Source organism: Rhipicephalus microplus, chromosome X (genome assembly GCF_043290135.1).
Source record: "Rhipicephalus microplus isolate Deutch F79 chromosome X, USDA_Rmic, whole genome shotgun sequence".
Classification (NCBI taxonomy): domain Eukaryota; kingdom Metazoa; phylum Arthropoda; class Arachnida; order Ixodida; family Ixodidae; genus Rhipicephalus; species Rhipicephalus microplus.
This window is the reverse complement of record NC_134710.1, coordinates 7,697,280-7,723,866: the sequence shown is the minus strand read 5'-3', so window position 1 is coordinate 7,723,866 and position 26,587 is coordinate 7,697,280. Positions and strand designations below refer to the sequence as shown.

Here is a 26,587-nt window from a genome sequence, read left to right as displayed (position 1 = left end):
TCAGCAGCTTTCCGCTGCTCAAATTAAACTACTGAACTATTCGAAGAAACCCATTTCAGTGTGCGTTTGCTTCTTTGCTGATGTCACGTACAATAACTGCACAACAAAGCTTCTTTATTATGTCGTTGAACAAGGCACCTCACTTTGGGTATTGATTCAATTAGGGCGCTCAGTCTGCAGATTGAAGGGTCGTCACTACGGTGCCTTGAAACGACAGCGGTGCGTACTAGCACTCGAATGGAGCACACCGCAGTCATGACAGAGGCGAAAGAGTCCATTCACCTTGCATCAGAATTAGTCGAAGAGTTTGGTGCTATTTTCGCTCCAGGACTTGGCATCGCAAAGGGTTTTGTTCATCGCGTCAAAACATGGTCGACAGTTCAGCCAGTCGCTTCAAAACTCAGGCGCTTTCCGCTCTCATTGCGGCCACGAGTCTCAGAAGAACTGCGTCGCTTGGAAAAAAATGGACGTGATAGAGCGAATAGAGACAAGTGAATCATCCGAGTGGTTTTCACCCATTGTTGTGGTTGAAAAGAAAGATGGAGGTATCCGCCTTTGTGTAGACCTTCGACAGGTAAACAAAGCCGTCGTAGCAGATAGCTTTCCTCTCCCTCATACAGAAGAGCTATTACATAGTTTAGTGGGGGCAACCCACTTTTCCTAGCTTGATAATGAAAAAATTGGAAGCGCAAACCAACGGGACACAAGAGACAAACAAGCGCAGTCTGAAACTCAGTTTATTCAAAGAAGAAACTATGTACCAGAAAAATGAGAAAGGGAAAAAACTGGAGAGAAGGTTCCACCATGATCAGGTGTCGTCCGAAAAGGAGCTTTCACAATCTAACAGTGATATTAGACGGTGAACTAACACAACTATCAATATTCTTTTTAATAAAAAAGGCTTCGGCTATCTCTCTAGTTTTTGTGTTATGATGGCTGCATAAGACAAATGTGCGCAAAAATTCAGGTATGCAGCCACACTTTTTGCAATGGGCGGACAAATGTAAACCCGGGGCTGAACTCATCGCATTGTAGTGTTCTCGCAGGCGAACATTCAAGCAGCGCCCAGTCTGCCCAATGTATAACCTGCCGCGAAACAGTCGAATACAATAAACGACATTAGATCGACAATTTGTGAAAGAATTGATATGCTTGACACCACAACCTTTCTTCACCAGACCCACCTTCATTATTCTACTTTGTAAGTCAATTCTAGAACACAATTGCTGCAGTTTCCCACTTGCGGAAAACACAACGTCGAGATTGAAGTTTTTTGCACATTTTTTATCCTATGCGAAAACTCGTGCACATATGGAACTACCGCAAACTTACGTCGTTTATCTGCCTCCTTTAAGAGGCATCCCTTCCCTTTGTTCATACGCAGTACCCTCTGAGCGGCGAAAATGAGGACATTGAACGGAAAGCCTGCCTCTCGCAACATAATTATTTGTTTAGAAAAAACACGCGCCATTTTGTGGAAACATGATTTCGTTACAGCAGAATTGAGTAGATCAATTGCAATACCCAATTTTACTACTTTAGAATGCGAAAAAGAGTAGTCCAAGATTGGTATCCTTGAATGAGGGGGAGTAGGACCAGCATAGGTGTTCTCCGCGAAAAGATAACTCAATATCTAGAAACTGCAATATCTTATCAGGGGGAACCTCGTGCGTGAAACGTAATTCATGCCCATTTTTTCGAAGGTTTCAATAATCTTGTCCTAGTTTTTATGCAAGGAAGGTGAATGAACGAGCACAAGGTAATGATTGATTTGTGGGGTTTAACGTCCCAAAACAACCATATGATTATGAGAGACGCCGTAGTGGAGGGCTCCGGAAATTCCGACCACCTGGGTTTCTTTAACGTGCACCCAAATCTGAGTACACGGGCCTACAACATTTTCGCCTCCATCGGAAATGCAGCCGCCACAGCCGGGATTTGATCCCGCGACCAAGCACAAGGTAATTGTCCACATATCTGAAGACATTATTTACGAGGCTGCTTAGTGCCGTTTGCAAAGCCTTAGCAAAATAACTTAAGAATATGTCGCACAGGACCGGTGCTACGCGAGAGCCGATACAAATGCCAGATTTTTTGCACGTAATACTTATCGCCCCATAATACAAGGGTAGAATTCGCATAAAAAAAGGGCAGTTCCATGAAGCTCTTAACCGACATCCTACATTTGTTTATGAATGAAAGTTCGTCATTTTCCTGTGTGATGCATTTTTTTCACATACTTCATGAGTTCAGGGTGAGGAACCGAGTAGAACAAATCGACAACGTCGATACTAAAGCCACTGCTGTTAGACAATCTTTCGGTTGCTAAGAAGTCAACAACTTGGTTTGATCCCTTTACCAGAAAAGGGTCCTGAAAATTTAACGCAGACAAGTGAAACTGGAAGAACGTTGAAACTTCATGCTGCCGTGTGCTTCGTTCCGTAATAATTGTTCGAAAGGGGATCTCTAGTTTATGGGTATTTGCTGAAGAACTACTAGCCCGCCTGTCAACCCTTCTGCAATTTCCAAGCTTGACCTTGCATCAGCGTACCATCAGGTCATGCTTCACCCCGAGAGCCACAATTTAATGGCTTTTATAACACACGACGGCATCTTTCGTTTCAAGCGCATGTGTTTTGGGCTCGCGTCGGCACCATCTGCTTTTCAAAGTATGATGTCAAAAATTCTGCAGGGCTGCAGCGGCGTCCTGTTCTATATCGATGACATCATTGTGTTTGGGAAGGGCAGAGAGGAGCCCACGGCGAATCTTACCGCAGTGCTGAGGTGCATAAAAGAGGCAGGACTCAAATTGAACTCGAAATGCGTCATCGATACGCCGGAGCTTGCGTTCTTGGGCCACAGGATCCCCGCCAACGGTATTGTGCCGTTGAAGGGAAAGGTTGCTTCCATCCGAGACACTCCCGCGCCTATGGATCCAGCCTGCCTTCGATCATTTCTGGGACTGGTCGAATATTATTCTAGGTTTATGCCCGATTTCGCTGACATGGTTGAACCAATGCGTGTCCTGCTAAGAAAAAAGCAGTGATTCGTTTGGTCTGACGAAATATACGCTAGTTTCATAAAGACCAAAGACACACTGGCATCTAGCTCTATACTGAGAATTTTCGATGAATCTCTTTCAGCCTTAGTGTCGACGGACGCATCAGAGTGTGGAGTTGGAGCAGTCCTACAGCAGGTGAACGGACATAAACTGCACACTGTCGCTTTCGCGTCTCGAGTTCTTTCGCCAGCTTAGAGGAAATATTCAGTAGGAGAACGGGAAGCGTTGGCCTGTGTTTGGGCGTGCGAGTGGTGGCACGTGTACTTGTGGGGACGCCACTTCACGTTGCTCACTGATCATCAAGCCTTGGTGACATTGCTTTCAACCCAAAGAACAGGAAGGCGCCCCTTGCGGGTAGCACGATGGACAGAGCGCCTACTACGGTACAACTATACCATCGAGTGCCGCAAGGGATCGCAAAACCAAGTGGCGGACCCACTCTGACGCCTGCCCGCGTCGTCTTTCAAGGAAGAAGAAACGCTGTTTGACGAGGTTGTCTCAATTCTCGAAATTCTTTCCGGCATTGCCAGAGAATAGTTTGAGCAGTCCCGATTGCAAGATAGCGCACTGCAACAAAGCAAAATCTATGTGCAATTGTCGTGGCCTGCACACAAATTGTTATCGGCCAAGCTTCAGCCATTCTTCAAAGTACGTGACGAACTTTCTCTGGTAGACAATGTTATCTTGCGTGGCGAATGGCTTGTGGTTCCCACGTCACTCACGCAGCAGGTAATCGCTGCAGCACATGAGTCGCAACCCGGAGTGGTGCGAACAAAAACACGGCTGCGAGAAAAGTATTGGTGGCCGGGCGTAGACCGCCAAAACGAGTTAGCTATCCAGATGCGTAGCATACGCCACGAAGCAGAGAAGAGCGTGAAGGTGTGAGCTACACCCTTGCAACCGGTCCCCTTTCCAGAGCAGCGGTGGCTCAAACTCGGCATGGATATTGTAGGCCCATTTGAGAAGCCGCCCTACGATTGCAGATATGCAATCACGCTCGTATAATATTATTCCACATGTCCCGAAGTGTATTTCTGTAGCGAGACGACAACGAGCACAGTATTACGCTTCTTAGTCACTGGGTTCACGCACGAAGGCTACCCAGAAGAGGTTATTTGCGATAACGGTCCACAGTTTGCATATCGGGAGTTGGAGGTATTTCTTCAAGATCGTGGCATCCAGGTCAAACATTCGTCCGTATACTATCCACAAGCAAACGGCAAGTGGAGCACTTTAACAGAGTATTGAAGAGCTTCATTCAAGTGGCGGTTCTTGAGCAGCAACCCCTGCGCCAGGCAGTAACAGAGTACCTGGGTGTTTACCGATGCACACCGCATGCTACAACGGCAAGGGCTCCCGCTCTTCAGCTACACGGGCGGCTGCCAAGAACTCGGTTGGATGTCGTCGGGCATCCGTCGGTAACCTTCTTTGATGACCCTAACCCGGAACTCCGGCGCTTACGTGAGCGGGTAAAGCAAAAGCAACAAAGCAGCAAACGATACACGGACGCTCGGAGGGCTGCAAGAGAAACCAGAGTTGATGTTGGTGACTTCGTCAGAGTGAAGAAAGCCACAACTAGATTTAAAGGCGATCTGGAATTCAGCCACCCAAGAGAAGTGATCAGCAGGAAGGGACCATCTTCTTTTCGCCTGGCTGACGGCAAAACGTGGAATGCATCTAAGTTCTCAAAGGTGCCACGAGCCTCTGCCGCCCTTTATATGTGGGGAGGAAATGGTACAGCTAGGGGAGGAGGATCTCTGCCTACATGCGGGGGCCCCACCCCAGAGAGATGGGGGCCTCACCCTGGCCAAGTCTCCAGGAGCAGTCGCACAACAACGCAGGGTGCAACCACCAAGAAAGAGACGACCACCAGAGCGTTATGGCTACAAGGTGTAGCAAGAGAATTTTTGCTAAAGTGAATGAAACGAACGTATCCAGTGTGGTGCATTCCTTTCGTAAATTTTGTGATTTTGTAGTACTAAATAGTTACGTTCATTGTACAGGTTGTATTTTTATGTAGTGTTTTTGTGCATATGTGCTAACACACTAAACTACTAAATCACTAATCCATATCGCTGTTTTTAAGGAAGCGAATGTGTTGTATATTGGTCAGTTTGGTCTCGGTTCCACGATCACTGCCGCAGGTGGCACCAGTGTTGTTTATGTATATAAGCATGCGCAAGTTGGAATAAAGGGGCTTTCGTTGCGATGGACACTCAAGTTGTCTAGTCGTTCACTCACCGGTGGCACACGCCGCCGCTACATGACCCTTGCCCAGCCAATTAGCGCAAATGTACTTGAATGAGCGACCATTGCATTGACGTGCGGCTTGAGAAAGCAACCAGGAGATTGGAAGTTAGCATTTTGTATATCTTGTTAAAATCAGTTTCACTATAAAGCACATTTACCTTCCAAGTTATGACGTTCCTTTCATAGTCACTGTGGTAGAAAAAATTGTTGCACGGTGAGTCGTTTTTTTCTCCATCTGCAAGAGGTCAGCAAATATAGTTTAACCAGAGAACAGGATACTACCTATAACCACGCAGAAATGAAAACGTAGAATGTGTGACTATTACACGCGAACAATAAGTAAATGCAATGTAATGCAGGTTGGTCGTCAGGAATAGTGACGTTGACTTGTTCATATATTACCAACTCTACCGGTGTCACACCGGACATTTTCAGCGCCATCAGGGCCGACCCGAATGTGGTTTTTTGATCGCGATCATTATTGGCAGCTACAACTTGTGTCACTGTGAAGCCGCACATAATAGAGACATTTTAATCCAGAACAGTCATAATTGCGATCAAAAGATCGCACGGGACACAAGTGCGTGGTATCTGGTGCAGCACGACTACATACACAACACACGGACAAAAATGTGGCACATAAAAAGTGGAACACACACACACTCTCAAACATGTTCTCGCTGTGCCTTCCTTTGTTCGTCTAAACGCACGCCAGTGAAAATGTCATGGAAAATAAAATCCCACTCACCTCGTAAACGATGGACATCCCTGTGAAAGCAGTTCTTCTTGATGTCCTTACCCGGCTCACTTTGTCGATAAAGGCCTTTTTTGCCATATCGGCGACGCTCAGCGAAATGAAGCCTTTTACGATGTCGTCCACAACGGCACGGTAGCCATCTCCGCAAACGACGAACGTGACTTTCGGTGCACCCCACATTTCAAATGACTCTTCACGGTTTTACTGAACCACATCTGTTTCACACCTGCCGCACAGTTCAAAGAGACATAGAGGCTGCACACAGAAAATGTAAAAACGCGGTAGCGCAAGACTAGCAACAAAACCCTGCGCACAACCCAAAAGACACCACAAGGGCCATATTGACAACTAATGACTCCAAATTAGGCTTGTCTTGGCCGCTCGGAGTCAATAGGCTCTCCCGAAGTTCACATGAAAAAAGAAACAAACTCGAAGCTGGCGAAAAAGGAAAAAAAAAACTCATTCCTACAATTTCAAATACATAAACTCATGGTTTTTTGCACGCGTAAAAAGAAACATGCAGTAAGTTTGATTGGTCTCAATCGTTTATTTTTTTTAACGCTACCGAAAATTGTATTTTTGCTTCCGTAGTACAGATGTCAGGTGTGGTTGACTTAACGCTTGTAAACATCCGGTCGCGCAAAAATGCAAATGGCAGCTAAGCATTTGCCGATGATCCTGTTGATTCTCATCGACGCAGTAACAAACTTGAGCTACCTATACAGCGGAGAGCATGTGAAAAAAAAGCTTTTGTGAACTTCACCAAGCTTCCCAGCTGGTTATTGTTCAGCAGCATGCCGTGACGGGATACGTTAACTGAAGTACATAAGCATACATAAACGCAAAAAAAAAACGCGACCACTAAACTCAACTTCGAGGAGACCAACAGAGAAAAACACACATCAAAGATAAAATTATTCTATGTTATGCCAGATTAACTACGGAAGCATAAAGCGCAGATCTGCGAGATGTTGACTATTTTCTGTTGAATGCACAGGGTAATGGTAGAGATATTCTCGTCTGGGCCCCATAATTAGTGTGTGGTGTTTAGAATTTTTTTCACGAGGCATAAGTGTTACATAGGTGAGTATTCGGCTGACCTTACTATATCTGTAAGCATTAATATATTCTTTATCTTGGATATGCGTATGCTAGATTTTAGTGTAAGTAATAGTGCACAAACAGCATAGCTGTGGGGAAGAATTATCTTTGGCTAAGTTGTAAATGATGCTTAAAGCTCTTTTTTTTTAATAACGTGGAGCTTATTTAAAGCGTTGCTAGTAGGAAGAACAATTAAAACGTGAGAAAGTTTAACGCAGGAGACTGGCCTGCACATCCCTCAGCAACTTTTCTGTTAACCAAGCACCTAGAGTTTTAAATGACTGGGACAATTTTTATGTTTTTAGAGTGGCAAGTCAGTGATTCCTGTCATAGCACATGCTTTACCCACTGCCAAAATGTGATCCCTCTCGTTTTAACCACAAGTAGGCCCGTGTGCTCAGATTTGGGTGCACGTTAAAGAACCCCAGGTGGTCGAAATTTCCGGAGCCCTCAACTACGACGTCTCTCATAATCTGATGGTGGTTTTGGGACGTTAAACTCCACATATTATTATTATTATCGTTTTAGCCACAATAATTTCTAGTGCACTTTCTCCAGTCACGCTCCATTTTTACTAACCAAAAATTATACGAAGGCTACGATACTACCTAACGCCAATTCTACACGCAGCTTCTTGTTGAAGCAATGCAGCCACATGCACTCCGCTGTTGTAGATACGTAACACTAATTCGCTACAAGTTGCCACTAAAACTGCCCGTGCTCAAGCTTCAAGCACACCACTATTTGCGTTGAAGGCGCCGTGAACTAAGCGGAAAGCCTACAGCCACTTTACGACAATCAAAGCCTACTGCACTGCATGCGCACAAACTTCGACCATAAAGAACGAAAGCGAGGGTTGGGGAGACAGCCTGCGTGACTGAGGAAGAGAGCGAGGCGGCAGTCGCTGTTGATATCTACAGACTCTACGTTTACTCTCTCGTCTTCGATCTATCGGTTACGCCTCCAAATCAGACGGCGACGCCGCATGACCCAGGAGCACACGCCTAGAGCTCAGCTCTCAAACACAACTGTATTATCGGTGTCATAAGTGCATGGTCTTCGGCAGGATTCTCTCTTGGGGGGGGGGGGGGGGGGGTGCAAATGGCTGGTGTAGGGCGAAAGCACTGGCGTAGCTTGGGTGAGTGCAAGTGTTGGTGAGGCTTGAGGGGGACAACTACCTTATGTGTTCCCCCTACCGACGCTTATGCATAAGTGTGCAAAACAAAATGAATAATAGATACTGACAATGTTGGTATTAATAAGTTAAACAAGAAACAACCCTGTATGCTTCCTCATGTGAGTCTTAGTTGGGGTAGGATCCAGTGTTTATTATGAGTGCTAATTAGTATTAACATACTGATGTCGAAGCAACACACCAGAATTAACAAGTTAGAAGACTCGATTGCCATCATAATATAGAAATTAAAACTTGGCTGGAAGTATTTCTTGCATTTGTTTTGTAAGTGTAATACTTACCTAAAAAAATAAAGTAGGCTAAGAAAAGACAGTTCTCTTCAGTTCTTTGAAGAATTAATTCTTTCTGCAGTAACAGTACAACAACTTTTTTTGAAATCATGCTTGCATGGCATTGGAAGATTACGTCCCTCGGTAAAATGAGAGATATGTCTTGAAATGACGTTTTCTAGGCCTTTAAAGAAAACTCAAAACAGGCAAACAGAAATTGCACAAGTTTGTGTCACACAATTACTCAGATGACACATTTCAAACAATGCATGGAAACATGAACAGAAAATTCAAGGTATTCATCTCACTTCAAGACCAAAAGTACTGCAACACACATACAGTTCTCTGCTTGGCAGAAACGTTTCATGCATACGTGAAATAAGCTGGAACAAGCAGCTTAGGAAAGCTCAGATGTATGCATATGAAACGAAACATTGAGAAATGTTCGCTCTTGCACACCTTCTCCGTGATAGCAAAGGTGAAGTAGTGATCACAAAGAAGAAAGCTTTTGCCACCAAAACAGTCTGAAGAATTTCAAAGAATTTTAGAACTGAAACAAAAATTTGAGCGACTTATGTTTGCAAGACACAAGTACAGTGACAAGCTGTCAAGTGAGGACGATGCTTTCATGCATGCGTACAGCACGCTCTTTTCAAGGGTTCACATGAAAGCATACAATACAAAGCGTGGAAAATTATTTCCTCTTGTCTACCTTCTGAGTGATCAACACAGCCAAGTATCACAGACAAGAATTCTTGTGCCACAAAAACACTCTCATCAACCATTTCAAGCAATACTTGGAAACTCAAAATGAAAAATTGAGCTCCTGTTGTTTGCAAGACATGAGTACCGTTACAAATAGCTGTCCAATGGGGGATAATGCTGTACATTCAAGCATACAACAAGCCGCTTTCAAATGTTCAGATGGAAGTGCACAAAACGAAGCGTGAAGAATTATTTGCTCTCGTGCACCTTCTCTGTAATAGCACAGCCACGTATCAGGAACAAGAAAGCTTGTTTCATTAAACACTCTGGTCAATAATTTCAAACAATGCGTCGAAGTTCAAAACAACATGAGCCACTATTGTTTGCAAGACATGAGTATCGTGATCATTAGCTGTTCAGTTGGAATGAAGTGGTACATGAATGCGTACAACAAGCTGTTTTCAAGGGTTCAGATAGAAGCACACAAAACAAAGCGTGGAGAATTATTTCTTCTTTCCCACCTAATTAGGGATACACAGACAAGCTTCACAGACAAAAATTCTTGTGCCCACAAAAAACACTCTCATTAAACATTTCAAGCAATACGTGAAAACTCAAAATGAAAAACTGAGTCCTTTTTGTTTGCAAGACGTGAGTACCGTTGTATCGTATCTTTCGCAGCGTAAGCCTCGTGTCAAACCCGCCCCCTAAAAATACGGTTGTGCGGCGAAAGTTCGGACCCTTTCTCGTTCTGCTCGTCATATGAAGGCCGCTCAATAAAGATATGTCTCTGTTCGCATCAGACTCCCGTGTCATGGGTCGCCCGATCGCCAAACAGATACATGCTGTCAGAAGTGGCTAGCCCAACCCACGACTTTTCCAGAGGAAGGCGACGACAGAACAGCCATGAACTTCCTCAAGCCACCAGACCCGCGGCGTCTGTCAGGAGTCACCAGCAAGAACTGGAAGCTGTTCGTTCAGAGGCTTGAGCTTTTCTTGACCGCATACGACCCCCCTGCCAAACCTCGATCGAGGAAGACGAAGGCAGCTGTACTCCTGAGCGTTGCCGTCGAAGAAGCGCTCGAAGTCTTCAACACCTTCACGTTTGCAGAGGACGAGAGCAAGGAAGACTATGCTACGATTGTGGAGAAGTTCAAGGAATACTGCGCTACACAGTACAGTAAAATACATGAACGCTACGTCTTTAGGAACATGAGTCAAGCCCCCAGTGAACCATTTGAGCACTTCCTACGGAATTTGAAAAAGCAGGCCCGTGAGTGCAATTCTGGCACACTAACAGATTCCATGATCCGGGATCAACTTGTCTTTATTTGGGCTAAGCGACGACAAAGCCCGTGAAAAGCTGGTCAGTGACAACAAATTAATCTTTGATAAGGCAGAGCAGGTTTGCAAGGCTGCAGAGGCAATGGTGGCTCACCGTAGAATATGGGAAAACCAGCAAAATTAAGTAAACACTGTGCGCAAGACAAGGCAGCGTCAATCAACCGTACATGCCTCAAGTGCGGACGCACGCACGCTAAAGGAAATCGCCCTGCATACGGCCACACATGCCTATGGTGCCAGCGAAAAAATCACTTGGCTGTATGTTGCAGAAGCGCAGCGCAAGTTGACAAGGTAGAAGGCCATGAGACGACTTCGAAGTTCTGAATGTGTCCGTATGACGATGGACTAGTCAACGTGACTGGGTGCCTTAGGTGAAAGTCCAAAACGTTGCCGTGGCACTGAAGATTGACACGGGATCGCAACCAAATTTGTTGCTTTTCGGAGAGTTCAGCAGGATGCATCCGAAGCCAGCACTGAAGCCCAGCTGCGCAGTACTTCGCTCGCATGGAGGTGGAGTTATCAAACACGCAGGGCTGACTCGTCTAGAAGTGACAGTGGACGACCACAGCACAGCACTCGACTACGTGGGGCAAAAAGGACAGGCCATCCTGGGCCTAAACGCAAGAGAGCAACTAGGACTGATTCCTTCCAAACAAGTAGTGTCCCGTTCAAGCTCTGAAGAAATTGTCAACAAATTCCGTCACCTCTTCACTGGTATGGGTTGCGTCAAACGCGCCTACAAGATGGTCCTCAGCAAGGGAACCGTACCAGCGGTCCAACCAACTTGAAGTGTATCCCTGATTCTCCAGAAACAACTTAAGGAAGAATTAAAACGCATGGAACGGGCCCACATCATCACAAAAAAAGACGAGCCGACGGACTGGGTGAGCCCACAAGTAATTGTTCGTAAAGAAGACGGGGAGCTGCGCATTTGCATAGACCCAAGAACACTAAATCAATGCCTGAAACGAGAGCATTACGAGATGCCTAGGTGTGAGGACATATAAGCTGCGCTGTCTGGCGCTATGCTCTTCTCCCGCGTAGATACAAACTCGAGATTCCATCAAATACCGCTTGATGAGGAGACTTCTAAAATTTGCACGTTATAAACGCTGTTCGTTCGGTACCGCTTCCTGAGATTACCATTCGGTATGGCATCCGCATCAGAGGTGTTTCAGAAAACCTTAACAGACATTTTGATGGCCTTCCGGTCGTTCACGTTTACGTTGATGACGTTCTGATCTGGAGCTCAACTCGGCAAGAACATGAAGCGCGCTTAAGAGCTGTGCTACAAGCAGCCGAACAAGCTGGCTTAACTTTCCACCCAGCCAAATACACCATCGGCGTAGAAGAGATAGAGTATTTTGCCGATGTGATCAGCAAGGACGGCATCAGACCAAGCCCCTCGCTGATAAAATGCATGCTGCAGACGTCCGCGCCGGAGAACAAATCGGCAGTCCAGGGAATGCTAGGAGTCGCGAATTATTTCGGCAAGTACGTTCCGTCACTAGCAGAACGAACAACGCTCTTGCAAAGCTTCCTGAAGCGCCACACAATGTTTGAATGGACTGTAAACCACGCGATTGAGTAGCAGCAATTATGCACCGACCTCAGCAGCAGCCCATACTTTCCGTTTTTGACGCCACCAAGGTGACTAAAGTATCGTGCGATGCATCGCAGAATGGCATCGGAGCGGCGCTGCTTCAGTGCAACGATGAGACATGGAAGCTGGTTGCATATGCCTCACGAGTGCTAAGTGAAGCCGAGCAGCGCTATTCACAAACGAAGAAAGAAGCGTTGGCTATTGTAGATGGCTGCGAACGCTTTCACTACTTTGTGTATGGCCGAAAGGTTATCGTACAGACTAATCATCACCCGTTGCTCGCCAAGCCCCGAGGCCAACAGACTCGTCAACGAATGACCAGGCCGCCTACAACGACGACAGGAAGGCGCACCTGGAAACGCTGTCCGCCGACAAAGCGAGGCTTCGAGCAGAACTGGACAGTCTGCGTGCGAGTCCCGCTCAACCGTGTGACCACAAGTGAACAACGTGAGACATTATACTACGCAAGTCACAACGCTTCGATTCCAACGGAACAAGTGACGACTCCAACCCACGGGCTGCACCATTCCGTCCCTGCTGACACGACGATGTCCTCGGGTTCGAAGAGGTAATTGTCACTGAACTATGGCACTAACCAAGACGTGGTGCGCCCCGCCGTGCCGACAGTTTCAACGCACGAGGGAGAATCATCCATGGCCCAGATCTTCGCGGCGCTTGTGAACACGCAGGCCCTGCTCACCAACACGCAAGCGAGAGCTCCACTGATGTTGAGCCGGATCAAGATTCATTCCAAGGCGACACGTCATCCTCAACCCCCCTGTTCGATGGGACGCCGCAACAAAGTGTCCATGAATGGATTGAACAAGTGGAGAGAATCGCAGCGCTCACCCACTTGACACCATCGCTCACGTTGGTGACAGTAGCAAGCTGCCTGACGGGGTCTGCCAAGGATTCGCACAGCGCCCACGGCTCGCAGCATGACAACTGGGAGCAATAGAAGGAAGCGCCCATTATCCGATTCAAACGGAAGCTGACAATGTAGGAGTTCCTCGAACTTCACACGAAGTGACACCTTCAGAGCCACGATTCCGTCGTCGAGTACGTGTACTCTAAGAATGCCATTCTGAACAAGGCGCCCTACCGTCTAGCAGAGGAAGAACAAATTTCCCTCATTCTCAGCGGCATCGAGGACGACACATGGGCCAACCCACTGGCAGCACAACTGTGTAACACAGTGACTGAACCTATTGACAGAGTGGCTTTGCTCGACGCAAGGCGTCGTGTGACAGTGTGTGCCAGGAACGATAAGTAGCCGCCTCCGTCTACAACAAGCCGTGGTCAGGGTTCGAACCAGCGCGGGCCAGCCAACAGCTATGCCAACTTGCTGACGGCCAACTCGCGCAGTGATTTTTCCGACGCTCCATGCCGGCGGCCCATTCCTGCTCGTTCGTGCTTTCTCTGCGGCGACATCGGTCACCTGTCCCATGATTGTAGCAGGCCTAAAACACCAGCAACGTTCAGAGCAGACGAGAAACGAGCGAAGAGGGACAACAGCAGCCACAGAACAGGGACTACGTCGTCTAGGTATGCGAACTGTTTTTTGCAATCTATGGGTGGCAAATTACCAGTAGTGTCCGGTACTGCTAACAACCGAACTGTCTGCGTCTGCATCGACAGTGGCCCCAACTTATCCATCATGAATGCCAATTCCTTGACTGATGACAGGTGCTCACCAGCTGATCACAAGCTCATCAGTGAACAGGTGAATGACTGCATCTCCAGAGGCGTCATAAGGCCGAGTGAAAGCGAATACGGTGCTCCAAAGATAGTCGTTCACCAACCGCACCACCCGACAACTCCACGAAGAAATGTACACGATTGTCGCAAGCTCAACGAGAAAACCATCAACTCTTATCCCATGCCTGTCATGGAAGACGTGATTGACAATGTCATGCGTGACGGATCGGCTTACTTCACTGTGTTGGACGGGAAGACGGCATTTATGACGATACGAATGTAGCTGGATGATGTCCACAAGACCGCATTCTTCACTCCTGATGAAGAGTACCAATACCTTCGAATGACCTTTGGGTTTTGCAAGGCCCCTCAAACTATGCAGAGTCATGCGTCGCACGTTCTATGCGTTACCTAGGACGTCTACGTACACGGGCGATGTCGGGCAGGGAGCCATAATAGTGAGGGAGGCTTTGGATTTGCTGAACGAAGCACTAAGGCGAGTCGTGATCACCGGCTTGAAGATGGATCTCCGGAAATGCCAGTTGATTCAAGATAAATTATCTTTCCTGGGTTACATGATCATCGCCGAAGGTCGAAGAAAGACAATTCCAGAGTGGCCACTGTCGAGAAGTTTGAGCCACATTGCAACGCAATCAAGCTGTACTCCTTCCTGCAGTTCGAAAGTTCATACCGGAATTTGCTAAAGTCACGCACAAGCTATGGCAGCTTTTGGCGAAGGACGTTCCTTTCGTATAGACCAACGCTCACGAACGAATTGTCAAAGTCGTAAAACACGCCCTGAAGAACACACCAATTTCGACAAGCTTCTGCCCAGACTGCCCTACTAATGTTCACGTCGACGCTTCGCTAACCGGGCTGGGTGCGGTGCTTTCTCAAACTCAAGACCAAAAGGAGCGAATCATAGAGTACGCCAGCTGATCACTAAACGAGTACGATCGTGGTCTACACTCTAACATATTCGAGTGCATGGCGTTCCAATGGGCCATCACTGAGAAGTTTTCGGTCTACCTGAGAGGAGGCCCTCGTTTCACCATGTTCACGAAAAATTTCAGCTGGTACTACCTTGCTCAGAAGGCAGCCAGCAACCGCAGAGTTACAAGGTGGACGCTCGACTTAGCAGAGTACACCTTTGGCTTCAAGCACAAGCCAGGTCCAGAACTCTACTGCTGACGTGCTCTCGAGGCAGTGAGAATCTGAAGAAGCTTTCGACCAGGGCGTTTCGACCCGAGACCTCCACTGCTACACAGTAGTGGTCGGCAAACACAGTCGCCTATGTGAGTTTCAGGAGAGGGATACTGATTGCAAAATATTTCTGGAGGAGGCCAAGCACAAATATTCTTATTACGAGATCGAGAATGACATACTGGTGAAGAAATCTCTCCAAAGAGGACGGGTTCGTCAGAGGGTGATCATCTTCGCTGCCCTCCGAAGCAGTGTGAAGACCGTTTTCAATGACAATGGCCACTTAGACGTCGAGAAGGCAAAAGATCTGATCCAGCTAAAGTTCTGGTGGTCATCAATGAGATAGGACATACGCGAGTATATTAACTCCTGCCAGACGTGCCAGACTATCAGACTATCAACGCCCGCATGACACGGAATGAAGGTTGCCTCAACCCGCGCGATATCCCTACTGAGCCAAACGTGGTCATATCCCTGGATCACATCGGTTCTCTAAACGAGATGGGAGACCACATACTCGTGTGTATCAAACACGCAACAAGATACATGGACGCCGTGACCGTACCGAGCACCTCGTGGACGCACTATCTTGACTTCATGACAAACCGGTGAATTCCGCGATTTGAAGTTCCTAGCGTCATTATTACGCACCAAACCAAGGAATTCGTGAACAAGAAAACAAACCAATTCCATCACAGAGTGGGAATCGATCATCAGAACTCCTCACAGCTCTGGCCACAATCAAACGGACTGATTGAGCGAATGGTCGAGACATTGAAGCAGGTGCTATGAAAGATGCTAAACAACAAGTACAAATGGCAGAAGGAACTACCCCGAGTGATGCTATAGCAATCAACGCCACGAAGCATCGTCACAGTGGCCACAGCCCATTTCGACTCATGCACGGCTACGACCCAAAACTTCCAAGAGAGCTGAACCTCGCCTCAGTCGAGAGAGACATCGACGAGTCTCATGGGCTGCACTACTTGGCAAAGGGACGCGTGGAAACGAGAGAGCAGCTCCTGCAGAGTCAGCGCAAAACAACGGCCCGATACCACGAGAAGCGGCGAGCTCCGAGGTTGACATCGGGGGACCTCGTCTTGCTTGAGTTGAGCGCTCGAGGCACATTAGACCCTCGCTATGAAGGTCCGTACGAGATAACAGCCCTTGTTAGAAGAAACAGGGCCGAGATCCAGAAGTACCCCACAAACCGGGCAAGATTGACCAAAAAATCGTCAACGTGGAGAATCTTCGTAGATATAAGGCACCACTCCTAGAAGTTACGAAACCATCACCATCGAACGACCCGTGTGTCTGAGGAAAGGCGCAATTTCTGGAGGGCCGTGTCAGCGCCACTCGACTTCACATAGCCAGATTCTGCGGTAGCATCTCGGTGCCCGCACATAAAACGCCACACTACGTAAACGTGGGCTCCGAGCCCTGAGCGCCTCCGCTCAGCGTGGTTGCCATGAAGCGTTGCTTCGATGATCATTAAAAAAAGTGAGCCGATACACGAGTGGCCTCGGACGTAGCCGATCGAGCTCCAGCACCGTATCCCGTTTCCTTTTACATGTAACCACTACCAATTCACTTGTAACTTAAGTGCAATGCAGTTTACTTCTTAAAATCGAACCTTGCTTTAACTCCATCATTATCCCATCGTTGACACAATACTCAATCTCTTGTGTGGGCATATCTATCAAATGAGCCTAAAGGCGTCGTAAAGCTTGAGCAGATGTCGCCCTTTATTACGAGCGAGAAACAGATAATTTGACAGTAACCACCGGTAAACCATACCTCGTCCTCATCCACTTGGTTTTTTTTCTTGCGGTTGTGAATTGTAAACAAAACATAGCGCTGTTGCCATTATCGCAGCGGAAATTGTTCTAGGCAGCAGTTGTTTGTGTGTAATGAATGTGGCAGTTTAGTAACACGTGCAGATGCCGTATATCTGAAGTAAGCAACAAACAAAGCTGCAGTTGACCGGTCAGCTCGTAAATTGACTTGCGACTTAACAGCAACGTTCGCAAAAATCGGCGTGGCACCGTTTGATTCTGCCTAATCTGCTCAGTAGACGCTCTGTTTTAAAGACGGTTTTCATGCACGGGGATGTACGAGCAAGGCCTTTTCGAGTGGAAGACTTCAGGGATACGTCGGACCACCTATGTCTGCTCCCTGAAGTGGTCGCCTTGGGTGCCTACCAGATGAACCACGTTTGGGCAGTGACCTTCAGAAGTGACGAAGGGACCAAAAGACTTTTCGCAAGCAGTGACGTTAAAATGAAAGGTCGACGTTGTGTTGTCATTAAACCGGCAAGTAAGCAACTCCGCATAAAAGTCCACTGGCTTCTGTACAACACTGCTGACGAAGACGTGAGGGTGGCGTTTCTGCCCTACGGCCGTGTCACAGACATCACTCGTGAGCGATGGCGTGTGAATGGCGTCACGAATAAAGGGTCAACAACGAGAACTGTTACTCTGAAGCTTAAAAGTGGCATCACCATCGAGAATATTCCCCATCAATTGCGATTTGCTGGTGAACAAGCTCTCGTGGTCATGCCGGGTAGAGCTCCACTGTGCCTGCGATGTGGAAGTACTGGCCCTATTCGCCGAGATTGTCGCGTACGGCGGTGCTGACAGTGTCGACGCTACGGTCACGAGGACGCGGTCTGCGCTTGAACGTACGCTAGTGTTACGACATCTGCCGGGTTAACGGCGAGTGAAGACACTGTGGAGCTCATGATGAACGAGGCCGATGCCGAGGAGGTCACTGGCAGCACGCCGAGGCCTGCAAGCATAGAAAACATGGAGAGACGCGTGGATAGCGTCCCCATTACTTTCGAAGCAAAAAAAAGACCGTATGGTGGTGCACATTGCGGAAACCTCGGCGCTAGTGACAGTGACGCCGACATCAGAAGCAAATAAGGTAATGGGGGACGTGACGGTGAACAAGAGACTGAGCATAGTGCGGCCTTTTAGTTCATGATTCAGTGTTTGTATAAGTCATGCCATTGGTTCCTCAGCCGGCTGTGCTTTATTTGTCCGCCAAATACAGAGGCTGGTCGTTGAATCTGTTACATCTAGTTTAACGGGGAGGATAGTAGTATGTGATTTCAGGCAGTTTTCTTCTTAATGGTGTGTAATTACTGTGTATGCACCTAATGTCCTATCCGAAAGATGTGATTTCTTCCAATCCCTAGATGGATATTGCGGTACCGACAGGCAGGTTACAGTAATGGGAGACTAACTGTGTGCTTTCTGCACATGACAAGACCAACAGTGCATCGTATAAGGATCCCAGTACGGCAGCCCGTAGCAATATTATAGACCTATACCGACGGTTTTGGTGTTTATAAACAAACCGGCTCGCGCCGAACGGCCTATCCCAGTAGACTTCCGGTGCGGCCCTTCCGGCAATGCTTTTTCAATGGTTCCGGTGGTGTCTTCGCGGTGTGTTTGAATTTGCTGCTCTATTATTTCTGGCGCATTCCTTGGGATGTGTTTGGATCAACGTCTAGCGGCTACATGAAGGGGCTCGACGTAGCACACGGCAGGCACAGGCGTGGCCACTGCTGCAGGTAACGCGGCTCACGTGGCCGACGTGCGCCGCGCAAGATATCCGCCATGGCAATCCCATAAGTGCGGCCCCCTGCTCCATTTTATCTTTGATAGTGGTCGTGCTTATACAAACAGAAAATACATAAATTGCAGGACGATTTTGTCAACGAATTTAATTGGGCCAGTTCGTTCTGCATGTCGACGGTGTGAATGCGCTTTGAAGACGCGGACCGGGAATCGACAGCGCACACCTGCCTTTTCCCTGTCCACGTCTTCAAAGCGCACCCGCATCGTAGATGTGCAGGAGAAAAGTGAAATTGTTCAATTCAGCTTTTCGACAAGAACTGGAAACCTTCCCCCTGTTGAACCGTGAATATATTTGTATTTTCATCTAAGCACACAACCTCAGGATGAAACGCGTATTTCTGCTCCTGTGTCACACCAGGCACTTTTTAAAGAGATCAGCAGCAATCGTAATCACTCGCAATCTGAAGTGTTCGTGTGAATGAGAAATTATAAAGTTTACTAATGTAATGACGTCAACGGTGGCTGCAGGGTCACGCGAACTATTTTGTTTTACTCACGAGTAAGCTATTCATGTAACAAGCTTTCAAGTTGAACTTATACCTAAACCGGCAGTTCATGTTCACACCCAAAGAATAAATGAGCCTGAATACGGTATTGTTCATTAGTGGCAGAAAGACAGACGATGAGTCAGCTGCTCACACAGATGAGAGCCCACTCGCCGACGTCGTTTTCGAAAAAATTAAATGCAACGACAACAAAACATGGACACCTTGATGTAAACTGCAGCGGTGATTAATGTTAAGCGCGGCTACTTTGTGCCCCATGTTGTTTTGAACAGTACGCATCATTTACATCGCTCAAACTATAAAATAAACCCCTTTAACATGGATTCTCAGTGTCATGTTTCACGTTTTGCTGCCCATTTCAGGCGTCAGTACATTTATCTGACACGGGTGGAAGACGACAGTGACTGATGTGTTCCCGGTAACGGGGGCCTTCGACTACTCTAATGCCTGAGTATCGCCTCTGTGCCATAAGTCTGTGTTGAGCATTACATTGCTTTGATGAAATGGGCAGAACGAAACTACGCGCTATTGGTGGGAATCCAGTTTTCTTGCGTGATCGCTGCAATGCACGTCCTCTTTCTATCGTCATTGGTCAGAAAACAGAACGTTTTGACTAGCATTTAAAATTAACTCAGGCATGCAGAATGTATCCTGGCTTGCAAAAGCTGTGCTCGAGTTGGTAGCGCTTCACCGAAATAATTTTATCCGCATAAAACATCGGAACACGGGCAGCTGCGGCCAGCATCAAGCGCTAAAACTACGCAAAAACAAGCTAAACCGGAAGTTTCCAGGGGTGGTTTCGCAGTGAACGCAAAATGTTTCCAGAGACCGGCAAGCCCTGGCGAACCCATCTATAGCCTTGTACATGTGGCGGAAAGTCTGGATACGGGGCAAAGCATTCATTTTACGAACTTTAAGAATTCCTGTCACACTCGTCTGGACAGAGCCTATGTAACGGCGAGTATATTACCGATGTGTTATAAATACGTAGTTGAGCCAGTCTTTTTTACAGATCACTGCCTAATCAGCTTTATTAATCGCTGTGGCTGCGCTAGACAATGTAAGTTTTCCTAGGTCTTTGGAAGCTGAACTCGCAGCTACTGGAGGACGATATTTTTAAAGAAAATGTACTAGAACATGTCAACAAAATTAACAAAAGCCGCGAAATAACGATCGGTGCTCAGTGGGAATATTTTAAAAGTGATATTAGGATGGTAGCAATGGAAAGAGCCTGTACAATTAAACAAGAGAAGAGAAAGGAGGAAGAATTGCTAAAACATAATTTTACTGCATTGCTGGAAGAAGAAGCAAAATCACCAAAAACATTAACGGAGGATTCTCGCAAGGCTAGGCAGAAGGTGGAAGTTTTAGATGCGGAGCATCTAATACTCGAGGCTTGTAGTGCGGCGCCGTCCGCAAGCTTCCTCCTCCTTCTTCCACCATCTGTGCATCCCTTCCTCCTCTACACACCGCGCGCGCTTCACTCCTCCACCATCTGTGCACCCTTCCTCCTCTACACACCGCGTGCGCTTCTCCTCTTCACGAACATTCGCTAGCTGTATAATGTAGCGCGCATGCGCCGTCACGCTTCGAGAACATCGGCAGCTGACGCGCGCGCATGCGCCGTCGCGCTTCGAGAACATCGGCAGCTGACGCGCGCGCATGCGCCGTTGCACTTCTCCCCCTTCTCGAACATTCGACAGCTGACAGTGCATGCGCCGTCGCGCTGTATATATACTCAAGGTCGGCGCTCGCTCGCTCAGTTGCCGCTCGTCGGTTGGTTTGTACGGCGCGTCGATGTCCAAGGTCGCGGTGAAATGAATTCCAACGAATCCACAAACACAATGATCGACGTCCCTTCGACCAGCGCCGCCCTTTCGCATACGTGTGTACGTGTTCACTCATTTAACACCCCCTCCTACAACCACGTTAACCAATTTAGCCATCGACCCAAGTAAGTCGCAATTTAACACCCCATTTCACAACCACGTTAACCAATTTAGCCATCGACCCAAGTAAGTCGCACTTTAACACCCCGTTAACCAATTATATGCTCCGCATCCTCCTCAGTGTTCCCCCGAGGGAAGCTGCGGGCAATTTTTTTGACATTGAGCGTTTCAGGGGGCTATAATTCGAGCTTGTGCTCAAAATTGTTGGTTGAAGCACTGACAAAATGGTCCCTGGGTGAAGAGAAGAGATATGCCTGCAGAAATACCATAGCGGAAATACATCACAATGGTGTCATTTACACAGATAATAAGGCATTCGGAAACGTTTTTTTTTCTAACTACTATCGAAATCTGTTTAGGCGATCGGAGGTTGACATAGGGCTGTTTAGGAAGAAATTCTTACTTTTGATGTCAAAAGTGCCCGAAAGTCTTGCTGTAGGGTTGGAACTGCCTATTTCAAATTAGGAATCTGAAAGAGCTATTGAACGGCTAAACCCAGGAAAGTCACCTGGACCAGATGGGGTGAGCGCAGCCTTTAACAAAAAGTTTTAGTCCGATTTCCCCCAATTTTAACTGGTATTTTCATTGATGCTTACAAGTTTAGGATGTTGCCTCCCAGCTTTCTTACGGCCCACACTATTCTAATCCCAAAAACACAGGATAAAACTAAACTCCGCTGAATAAAATCATATCGCCCCATTATCCTAACAAATGTAGATTAGAAGATCTTGATAAAAATAGTAGCTAAGCGATTACATGGAGTAATAAATCAAATAGTAGGTCCACACCAGACGTGTGGAATCAAAGTACGCACAATTGTGACCAATATACACAAGGCTACAGCTGTTAGGGAGTGCTGCGATGCGGCTGAGACATGTGTGACAGGAGTTCAGTTGGATTTAGAGGAAACTTTTGATCTTGTGTCACATGATGTTCTGATGAGTGCCTTGGATTTTGTAAACGTGGGCCACGCCATGAGTGCGCCATCGAAAATGTTCCCTTCAACTTCCTGCGTTTGTGTTGGAATAGCTGTTATCAGCAGTGCTGCCATCTGAAATAAACATCACTGCTTGTGACGTGACGGTAGATCACGCAGCATATTACGAAAATCAGGGCATACAAACAAACAATCTTTGGCGGCTGTTAAAAAAAACGCGTGCATACAATTTGAGTAAACGGAAATATTTCAAAATTTCTGAAATTATTGCGAACGGGAACATTCATAGTGATATGAATGCGATGCATTTCGTCATTGACGCAGCCTATGTCTATCTGTGACTTGGAAAAAATGCTGTCGTACTTGTGATTAAGCTGCTTCAATGCCAACTGTTGAGTTTTATTTAGATGTAACACATCGCAAGCTTCAACACCTTGCAAAGACGCGCCCATGTTAGCCGTGGTATGGTTTTGTGTACAAGAATGGAGGATTTCAGTCTCTTGGCATAGAGTCATGGTGTCAAGGTCCCGCGAGAAGTTAAAGAGGCAGGCACTATCCAAGCCAAGAAGTAAGTTGCTGTTCATGCCTTGTAGATCGTGAGCACGAATTTCTTTTGTCACTTTTACAATCTGTACCTTTAGATTAACGTGACCCAAAGTTTTGGTAGATGATGTGACTTGTTGAACTGAGATGCGTGAATTCCTGATTATTTGCAGGTGAAGTGCCTTCAGCACTGATTCTCTGATAAAGGTAATCGTAGCTCCGGTATCAAGAGTAGCGCTGACATTGTAGCCGTTAATGAGGGCATGAAACTAAAAACATGAACTCTGGGTCACCCTCCTCATTTCCCTGGTTGGTGGAGAGGGCAGAAATGCTTGCGCGTCGTGCACATTCATTATGCCAGTGCATCTGTCGGGGTACACGATCCATCACGCAGTGTTTGCACTCGCGCACGGGTGTTCGTACCGGGATATTACGTAAAGCGTTGACTAGTGCTGTCGCTTGTTACGTTAATCTGTGTATTCCGAGCTGGTGGAAGGCGCTGTAACTTAACTCTCGGCATGGTTGACTCTACACGAAGTGCAGCTGTAAGCCATGCCTCTGGTGTAGACGAGGTAAGCCCAGCAAGCGCCATTTCCATATGCGCAGGAAGGCCGTCGATGAGCCCTGATTTAAGGTACGTGTCCTTTAGGTCAGTGAGGCGTCCGAGAGACATTTTTTTATTAGATTATTCCTTCAAGCTTTGGCCTGGTTTCAACCGGCAATGAATGAATTTGCGGAAAAGACCTGCGACGCGGCTCGTAAAGCGTTCCTCCATGCGTTCAGATAAGCTCTCCCAAGACGCGTCAGTGTCCAAAACCTCGGCGAAAAACCATCGGAAAGCCACACCTTCAAGGTAATCGAAGAAGTAGCACAGCTTGTCTCGCTCAGTCCATGCTGCGTCCACAGTCCTCACCTCAAATAGCCGGAGCCACTTGTAAAAGGGGACGTCCTTTGATGCTCCGGAGTACTTCGCGAAGTTGATGACTTTCTTGGATGTCGCCATGATGAAGGGCACGGTAGATCCTGTCGACTAGTGTTACGCCGGAGACGTGATGGCTATACGATGAACCATTTCCTTGTCTTCGTCTTCCTCTTTCTCTATTATTCCGCCACACCGTACTCGTGTGATTCAAGTAATAAAAAGTGCATGGTAACAGCATCATCATTAATAAAGCAGATTGTAAGAACAATATATTTTACTCAGGTCTTGAACCTAATATCATATAGGTTTTAAAATTACAATAATATTTGCTTGTTTTATTTGTCTAGCGAGAATTCACTGCCTTTTCCCGCAGGTCGTGTACACGCTCAACAGCCGTGCGGAGGACCAAGAGACGCTCATGTTGGCGATGAAGCAGCTTCATGAGGAAGACATGAAGCGCGTCACACGAGACGCCAACGACAAGATGGTGCGCTGCCAGAACCAGGTATATGCGTCATCGAATGAAACAGTGTGAATGGGAAAAAACATTCGCTGTCAAAACGTTCAACCTTACGGAGCTTAGATATAATTGACCAGAGAGAAGCATGCCAACATTTGGGAGGTTCTTTTTATATATAATGCACATACCCATGGAATGGGTGCTTCTATAAACATCTTTATGGTGGTCTCGGCTACTTACCTGTAAGACCTGAGTTAGATTGAGGTGGCATTAGTGAAATTTCAGTCACTCCTAATTTTAAAAAAATCCTGGTGGCAATAAAATGCTTTTACTCCAAGAACGCCCCCCCTCCCTATTCGGAAGTTTTAATCACCGGACGGCTGGCTGGAGTGAATGCCTGGCACCTTTCGAGTATCTTGCACATTTTCTTCATTCGACCGAACGGAGCGGAGCCTAAGTGAGATGAATCAGGAGTATATTAAATATTTCGCCGCACTGTTACTCTTTCTATACTCCTTGCTAAGCGTGTCACCCATTGGTTACGTAACGCATTTTTCAAGCGAACACAGCAAAGCCACTGATATTTTTTCGACATTGCTCTAGAAAGAAAATTTACGGAAATACCCCAGTTCTTTTTGTTAAATTTATTCGCTATATAAGCTTCAGTTTTCGGTTGATGATGGAGCATGAACTTAGCTTGTATTAGTGCGCTACATATAAGAATGACTGTTTCGTGATTAGGAACTGCAATAAAAAAATTGAATTGTTGAACAACCAAAAAAAGCCTCTTTGGTTGACATAAAATACCTATATTATTCGATCCCTCACGGTGCTCCTTTGTCTGTTATTGAACGTTTTATACATGAATGTGGCGCCATGCTCTTTCAAAATGAAGCTTCATTGTCAACTAGTCATTTTTGAGAACTTTTATCATTTTACTTCTCTTCCACTTTTATTTGTTGGGACAACGCGTTGTACTTGCGAAAAAAAAAAGGCGTGTGCATCGGTTCTTGTATAGCACTCATTCTTAGCAATTTCTTTTTGTCTTCGTATTGCCTTGTCTGTGAAGTGCAATGACCCCAAAGATTTAGGTTCAAGTTTATTTTTTTCATAGCATTACACAACACCAAAAAGTACACAGAAAGAGGTTCACTATTAAGAACCTGCAGCAGCACCTCGTGTTTTTAGTAACGTACCCAACGAAACTAAACATACATTGGTTGCAAAAAACTTAAATGAGAGCAACATATTTTGTACAGTTATAAAGAAGCATTTTATTTTGTTCATGACTTTCTGGTTTTAATATGCTTTGCTTCTGTTGACACACTAGCAATGATGGACGAGGTATTGGCCTCGATTCAGCATTGTCTTGCACACCTTGAAGTCACTTCCAAACTTCCCCAAGGGGGCTGTGTCCGATTGTTGTACATTTGGTTGTTTTTCTTGGAAAACCACACTTGTTGTTAATATAAGCCACGGCAAAATAAGCCTCTTCTTTATTTTGTCTCGGCGTGCTCAAAGCTAATTAAGAGACCCTTCGGAATCTTGCGTTTTCTTAATACCTCGAGTAAATCACCTCTTCCCAAAATGGCTTTCAATTTTAAGACTCAATGCAAGCGTCTCACCGAAGCACGGAAATCCTCAAATATTTATGCAAAGAATACAGGCAACAAGAGACATAGCGTTCGGGCTGCACAGTTGGTGTGACCCCGTATATGCACACCGTTGCGCAAACCTTGAAGGAAGTGGTGGGCTAATGTACGCGTAGTGTTTTCAGCCCCCCCCCCCCCCCCCCCCCCCCAAACTAGGGGAGCTGTGCAACTTGACTTGTCCAAATGTTGTCGCTCACTTAGCCCGTAACACAGTGCAAAAATACTTTAGGTGACCGAACGCCGCAAAGCGAGCGCTTGGCGGACAGGGACCGATTATGTTCTCGTTTGCGGCATGCCAATACATGACTCGTTGGACTGAAGACCCTTTCATGCGCTAGCTACACAGCCGCAACGCACGTGTCGGGACCCCTGCCGCACGCAAACGGGGGACAAATAAGACAATTTGGCGACGCTCTTTCACCCTGTGCTTGGGTGCGGCAAGTGTGCTGGCACGTGCGTTGTGGCTGTGCGGCTAGCGCATGAAACAGCCCCGAGGACCGCGGCGGGCTGCTGAAAATTCCGCAAAGCACATGCAGCACCAATGCAACGGCTTCAAAATTTTAGAAAACCGCGTCATTGCGCGATATCAACTACGGGCACGCCTTTTTTTTCTTCTTAAGTGATTCTCAAAAGATGAAAAAGATATAAAAGTGAGCACCGTAACTGTCTGCATTACAGTGCGACACCTCAACAGTGGCTAACGAGGGATGGGGATCAGCAGGGATTAAAAGGGTTAGAGATAGAAAAAAGATAGGAATAGAGATGAGGACACCCACATGCAGAATCAA

At 46.7% G+C, this 26,587-nt stretch overlaps 1 protein-coding gene across 10 annotated transcripts in view; it reads left to right on the top strand.

The window, feature by feature from the left end:
• The window catches only part of LOC142777415 (uncharacterized), a 498,660-nt gene that overhangs the window by 33,488 nt on the left and 438,585 nt on the right, over positions 1–26,587 (top strand). For 9 of the 10 annotated variants that reach the window (XM_075881769.1, XM_075881776.1, XM_075881775.1 and 6 more), the window contains exon 2: positions 24,061–24,192. The exons of the other annotated variant lie outside the window; for it this stretch is intronic. In XM_075881769.1, the coding sequence (XP_075737884.1) occupies positions 24,061–24,192 (132 nt within the window). The remainder of the gene's footprint in view (positions 1–24,060; positions 24,193–26,587) is intronic. 10 annotated transcript variants of the gene reach the window in all.